Here is a 7,401-nt window from a genome sequence, read left to right as displayed (position 1 = left end):
TTTTTTGCTATTCAATATGATAAAAAACCCTCATGTTTTGCCATATAAAATAAGTACACTTCTCTATCACCCACTTCTACCAATATATATCAAGATTGCATATTCTAAACACATCATTTGTCAACAGTTTGTAAATCAGGTTTTCCCAAGTAGTAACATTAGCCATTAATTGTTTTAAACTTCACAAGTGAACACTCAAACAGGAAATATGATACATAAACAGGAACAAAGTCTTTAGCACAGCATTCAGTAAAGTCCAGCCAAAGCCTGGCCAGTCTGTTAGAAACCATCAGCAGCAGCTCTAAACACAACTGCTGGTTGAACAGTGAATGTTCTTCCAGTGATGTTTGTGCAGTTTGCTACTGAGCCATGAAAACAGCATTTTTCCCCCCTACTACCCTTTAGCAGTAATGTCTAGAAATCTAGTCTCCTTCCTCTTCAAATTTTTAAGAGCCCAAACATTACTGAAACTTTTTGTTGTACATTTTTTTCATGACTGAACCCAAATGTTCCAGTTTCTATTTGTGTCAGGAATATTCATATGAACACCCCCCCCCCCCCCCTTTTTTTTTTTTAGCAGTAAATAGATCCTAAAATGCAGCCTCTGTTTGGTAATTTTTGTATCTAAGGCAGTGGATGAGCTTGAGGAGGAAAGGTGAACCTGTCAGAAAACGCTGAAATGGCTGTGCTGGAATCTGAGCAGGGAAAACCCAACCACTCCCAGTTTAGGATCAGCTTGTTCCCCCTTCCAAAGCCCAGCTCTAGAGTGAGTTTTGTTTTACTGTGAGGGTGGTGAGGCCCTGGCACAGGGTGCCCAGAGCAGCTGTAACTGCCCCTGGATCCCTGGAAGTGTCCAAGGCGAGGTTGGATGGGGCTTGGAGCCACCTGGGACAGTGGAAGGTGTGCCTGACAGTGGCAGGGGGTGGCACTGGATGAGCTTTAAGGTCCCTTCCACCCCAACTATTCTATGAGGGTTTCGTCCGTCCTCACCGGTAAAAAAATCACATTACAACTCATGAGACATCTGAACTCCCATTTGTGGGGGCATTTTGAGTCCCAAATGCATTACAGAATCATGTACCCCAGAGAAGGGAACAGGAGTAGAAGAGACAGACAAACATTGAGAGAAAATGTGTAAAGTGGTATTATGTTATTAAAACATTACATTAGAAATAAACAGAACATAAACCCAAAATAGGTTTTAACCAGGTTTAACTTTTTTCTTTTTTTCTTTTTTTTTTCTTTTTTTTTTTTTAAATTCAAATTGACCCAAAGCAAAAAACTTACATTGCAAAGGAAGAACAAAATACATGATGGTATTGGTAACACAGCATTGCATGGAAGCTGCACTTGTGGGTAGGTTTTTTCCTTCAAACCAGCCCATCCTGGTAAAGACGCCACATCTTTGCTTTTGCCTCTGGGTATTTATCTGAAGAGTTTGTCCACATGTGTTCTCCTATGATTGCCAACCAGAGCCAGAAAACTGAATTTTCCATGCTATTCCAAGGAAGCCAGAGTTATTCCAAGCATGAGTGATAGTGAATTAAAAAAAAAAAAAAAAAAAAAGAAGAAAGAAAACAAACCCAAAACAAAACAACCCACTCAAGCTTTTCAAACTAACAAGTATTGTCTATAATGTAAATAGTTTAGAAATATGGTAATTAAATAATCTAAAAAACACTCTTACTCTGCTGTACATTTATAAACATAAATATTTACAAAAACTTTCTGCTTTGTTTTAAAGGATGAGGTTTGCAGTTTGTTAATGATCAGAGTCTTTTACTCATATTGATTCTTTGGTGTGTTTGCCAATTTTTTAAGGTTTATTAAAAGTGTTCAACCGTGAATTTTAAGGTAACGGAACGAGGCTACATCACATGTCTCTATTATGTATTTCTCCTTCCACATTCTAGTCCGAATGAAAAACAAAGGTCAGTTTGTTCTTCAAAGTATTTGTGCACAATATTGAAAACAAAAAAAAACAAAAACCAAATTTGCCTTTATTGAAATTTGGGTATGATTATCAATGAATAATCCTACTTTATCTGCACTTGAGCACATGGATAACCAGAGATAGTGCATGGGACTACCAGGAGGGTTCAGACCCATGTGTGCTGTGGTGCTTTGCAAGAATTCAGGTGAGAAACCTGCTACAACAGCATTGCAAAAAAGGGTGAGGGATTCCCTCCACCCTGGGGAGAGGAGAGGATGAAAATTAATCGAAAAGAAAGGCTTTTTACTGGCCTGAAACATTTGTGTGTTCCCTTTAGGATGTCAATCACTTAAAAGAAATAACCAAAAAACAAACCTCAAACAATAAATAATGGAATTACACATTTCTTCATTAAATAGCATTCTTGTTACCAACAAAGTCTTTCATAATTTTCTTCAGTCACAGCAACAGACAGAACAAATAATTTGCCTTAATATAGATTGCAACTAAAATATACTCTAGATTACCTTAGAAAATATTACTGTAAAAATTCAGTGGGGAAGGAGACATTGGTTTAGACCAACTTACAAGTGTAGTGAACAATACTAAATCTGTTCTGTATTGTTTTTTTTAAAGAAAACAGCTTTAAGATCCTGGTTTCATGTCAGAAAACGGAAGATTTGTGTTAAAACCTGCCAGTCTGCCCTGTCTCAGCACTGGAGAGCTCAAAGATTGGAATGGCTGATCTTCCCTCCAGAGGGGCCAAGAGACTCAAGCCACACTCGAGCTCCTGCTCACACCCCATAGCTTGCCCCTACTCCACAGATACAACCAGGAGGAAGCACTACAAGCTCTACAACCCAGTGTTAGGCTGGACTTGCTCACTCACACCACTGAGATGTGAACTTTTGGTCACTGCTCCAGCAGCTGGACTTGAACCGGTACAAGCTGGATATAAAACGGTTCAACACCCCATTCCCAACCCTCTGAGCCATGAATCTCCAAAATCCCTTATTGTTTGGAAACCTGATGCAACACCAGGCACAATAGGGACAGATAATCCTCCTTGCTTGCCATGGTTCCGGTGCATCCATCAGCAGTGATCAGGTTCATTCTCAGCGAGCTGCAGTCCAGGGTTATCAAACATTAAAAGGAGCTAGCAGAGTTAAATAATACGAGTTTACCTGCCTTAACCTTGCTTTTCCTATTTTTAATACTAACTATTTTGAAAGTGACAGTGTGAAACTTAAAAGCCATCATCATTCCTTTCATCTCCCACTCCAGTTGGTGCAACTGGTACAAAAGAACTCCTATTATCAGAGGGGCTCTTTTGGAGCCAGGCAGATGCCAAAATAAAAGTAGAGAACACTGGTAAGAACCTTATGCCGAGTCTGTAATGCCTTGAAAATAAAGGGAGGGAAACAACTGCACGTTTTGGCCCAATCTTTTGATCAAGAAATTAATTTTTTCCTACAATCAGAAACAAAACTCTGCAACAGATCTTTTGATACCTGGTTTGAAAGCCACATTCAGCACTCCTCTCAGTTTCTGCTTTCAGATTAATTGCAAAATTTGAATGTTCAATGTTAGTGGGGCTTTTCTTCTTAGTTAATAACTTACGTGCACTTCCAGCTCTCTAACCTGAAACAAACTGAATTTCAGAGCAATCAAAACAACCTCCGCCCCCTGCACTGCTTTTAAAACAAAATGATTTGGCCAATTTCCTTTTTTTCTTTTAAAGTGGACACAATTTGGCTTGAGAACCCGTAGATAAAATCTCAACTGAAAGTGAAATAAAGCAGGTTATACATTCATGAAATTCAGGGAGTAATAATCAACAGCAACTGCTGCATCATTTTTGTAATGTCACGTCGACACTACAGTGAGGCAGCAGCTCCTGCTCTCACAAATAATGCACTGAGCCTAAATGAGGAATAGTGGGGGAATCACACATCAAGGGAAAATACATCAGAGAGATTATTGCACAGGAGGCACTGTATGAGCAACAGAATACATTGGCTTCAAAAAATTCAAATTTGTTTCCTCTTAATGTAAAAAATACAGAGGCTATGCCTCTCTGTAGTGTACTGTCACTGGTAAAAACAGACTTACAAACAGCCCATTCAACAGGGAATGTTGGGAAGGAGGGCCTGAATTTTCTGGGCATCCCAACTACAGTAATTAGGAAAAAAAAAAAAAAGCCAATGTATAGACCCTCAAATTGAACAGGGTAACTGCATTTTTTTCCTCAATTTCCAAATTATATTCATACAGCACCCGAGGACATGTCGACTATCCACTCTTCCCTCTGTCCTGCAGAAACAAACACCTGGCAGAGACAGGGGTCCTAACAGACAGGGCTCTGGAGGTCTATCTGTATCCTTTTGCAGGACTCGTGCCTTGATTTCCAAACTTTTATGTTCTCGCATCATTGCTCAGCATGCCAACTTAAACCAACCACTTCCCTCGAAGGGGCTGCCTTCCATCTCCACAGCAAGTCTGCACACATAATGTGAAAACAAAAAACCAACAGCAATTCTTAAAATGCAATATTGTATAGAAAGCTTGGACCTTGTAAACCTGGACCAAGAAACCAAAAATTAAGACCTTCTAGCGTGTGGTATAAAAAACCCAAGGAAGTGTATACCTGCCTTCTGACTTCACAGAAAAATCAGAATTTGCATAGGATATACTTTATGCAAGGCAACAAGCCTCTTCAGTATCTGGAATAGAACTAAACTTGCTCAGAGTTCCTCTCTTCATGGATATCAGATATCATCAAATTTGTGTTTTAAGTAGTCTTTCATGACCTTGGCAATGGGTAGTTCATCAAGTAGTTTGAGGTTTTGAAGGCCTATACACTGACGGATTTTAATTCGGCATAGATCTTGCAAGTTTCTGGGCTGTCCTGAAAAGACAAAAGGAACAGATAAAAATACAATGATCACATTTTAAACGTATTTTAAAGACATCATTTACTCTGCAAAATGACAGGGGTTTGCTGTTTCCTAAGAGGGAGAGGGAAGGGAAAAATTACAAGAGAATTACAAGTTAACACCTTTTTAATGAAATCAAGGGATGAATCCTACAAACATTTTTACACGCATATAATTTTACTGACGCCAGTGTGAAGTGATTTCACCCATGTGAGGATTCCCACCAGGTGGCAACATACGCTTATGCATTACAGAACAGCAGAACTCCTCCATTTAACTTTTGGTGGATTCTTTTCTATCCTTGGGGGGAAAACCCCTCGGTCTTGCTTTTCTTTCAAACAATGAGACAGAAACTTCTAAATTCAGCTGTAACAGGACTAGGAAGTTTCCTCAGAGAGTGAGGATTTATGAAAGTTATTCCAGGATCTTGTGGCAGAGTTAAAGATTGGGGTTCTCTTTCCCTTCTAATGAAAAGATGAAGCCTTTGAGCTTTGGACGCAGCCAAACCCTCGTCAAACAGAAAGGGATGAAAATGTGAATTAACCACTGTCCACAGAGGAAAAGCTTTACTGACATCACACAAACTCCACCATTCCTGGCAAGGGTTTTCCGAAATAATCAATTCTCTTTCCGGCTCACTCTTACCAGGAAACTACTCAAAATCAAACACCTGGAGAAACAGTTGGGGTTCAGTCCCTCTACTCAAAATAATCTCAGAAAATTGAATCAAGTCTTGTATCTGAATGCACCCAGCAATGGATCCCAAGGAAGAAAGAAAAAGAGCAGAACAAGAGACATTGAGAAATCCTGCCCCAATAAACCCTTCTGGCTTTCAGCACTGGTGCCTTTGGGTCTTCCTAGCCCAGAGATTGCACACAGATCTGTGTCTTTAATAGCCTGCCCTTAGTAAATCTGTCTAGTGTTTTTTGAACCCATTCATACTTTCAGTATCCAAAACATCCTGTGGCAACAAATTTCACAATGTAATTAGGCGTTGGCTGGAAAACTACAAAGTAATTTTATTTATTTTAGATCTCCTTCCTGATGGCTTTGTTGCATGCCTGCCATTCTTTGAGTTACAAGGAAAATAATGAATAATTGTTCCCACGCCAGTCATGATTTTACATACCTTTATATAAACCTCCATCCTCCACTCATGCTCAGTACCTCTTCCCAAAGCTGAAAACTCCAGTTAATAACCCCCAACATGGGAAGCACTCCAAACCTCTGAACAAACTGCCTGCCTTTGTGCTTTTTCCTCATTCTGCTACAGCTTTTTTGGAGTTATTCCAGTAACACATCAAAGCTGTGCTAATCAATATTTTGATCATCGACTTAACTGTGTAAGCCTCTTTTTCTTTCTTTTTCTTTTTTTCCTCCAAGCCAAGACTTGGTTATGGTACCTGATGACTGTCAAATTCAAAATACTAAGCACCCTGAACAATGTAGGTGCTTCTGTTGGTATCTATAGAAATGGGCTGACAGACAGGTAGGGATTTTTAGACACTGGGATTTATCTTAAGCACTAAAATTATCCAGGGCAAGCCAGCAGAAGTAATGCATGAAAATAGTCTCAGTGTGCTTTTAAAGAAATTAGGTTTGAAATTAAAAAAACATGAAAATTTGAGTTTCCTTTATGTAAGTTGAAAATACTTTTATTATACTTATCACCACCTAAATGTCAATTTATTTTTAGTTAAATCCTTCATCCATGACTTAGAACACAGACCAATGGTTACTTTGTCCGCCACGGTTTCTTCTTGGCAATTTTTTTTTTCCACCTGAAGGAAAAGAATTTAGGCAACAGCAGAATGTTCGAACTTCAGGGAAAGGAAAGTTATTTTGGTAAGAAACCAAGCAATCTCAATGGTGATAAAGAAATAGTTCTGATGCTTTTAAACAGGGTTCAGAAAGGATGCATTGCTACAAAAGTTCACTGCAAACAGCAGCACTGGAAATGATAAAGGACTAGAGGTCTTTGTGTATTTTCTGTAGTAGAGTACACAATAAATCAGCTATGAGACACTGATTTCTGGTTTCAGAAATAAATGCCTTTTAATTAACATCCTATGTGGTTTTTGGGAACATAAAGGAACAGACAACTTAAAATACCCAGAAGAAATTGGTCATCAGTTAATTCAAAAAGACCCGATTATCAAATGTATGACATTTTCCCCTGATAAGCCTAAAAAATATTTCCTGGGAATGTGTTAACAATGGACATTTCCAGTGTTAAGCACCAGTTGCTACATCTAGTGGCTGCTGGTGTCTTAGGTCACGCCTTGCAAATTCCAGGGTTATTAATGCATTTGTGATTTATTAGAAACGGTGTCTGGAACACTTACTCATTCTTGGTTGCATCTGAATGAAAAAGAAAAAAAATAAAGGATTACGGACCGATGTCAGTGAACCTTAGTTTGGCAAATGAAAATTGTTATTAGTAACTTGGCAAAGTAAGACAAGTTAAATGATGAATAAAGTTCTTTTTAAAAACAATTAGGAAGTAGCAACTTTGGTTATTTCCTGCATCAC

General features: G+C 38.8%; 1 protein-coding gene across 2 annotated transcripts in view; it reads right to left on the bottom strand.

Moving 5' to 3' along the window:
- Positions 1–582: 582 nt before the first annotated feature.
- Positions 583–7,401, bottom strand: part of ASB7 (ankyrin repeat and SOCS box containing 7) — a 30,179-nt gene continuing 23,360 nt past the window's right edge. The window contains exon 6 of one of the 2 annotated variants that reach the window (XM_066196165.1): positions 583–4,841. In XM_066196165.1, the coding sequence (XP_066052262.1) occupies positions 4,702–4,841 (140 nt within the window). In that variant the 3' untranslated portion in view covers positions 583–4,701. Of the gene's footprint in view, positions 4,842–5,447; positions 7,231–7,401 lie in introns of those variants that run through there. The other variant, XM_066196166.1, reaches the window with a different exon arrangement.

Source organism: Chamaea fasciata, unplaced genomic scaffold (assembly GCF_029207755.1).
Source record: "Chamaea fasciata isolate MVZ Bird 193981 ecotype frontalis unplaced genomic scaffold, bChaFas1.0.hap1 SCAF_14, whole genome shotgun sequence".
Lineage (NCBI taxonomy): Eukaryota > Metazoa > Chordata > Aves > Passeriformes > Sylviidae > Chamaea > Chamaea fasciata.
Note: the sequence above shows the minus strand (reverse complement) of the source record. Positions and strands in the feature narration are given on the sequence as shown.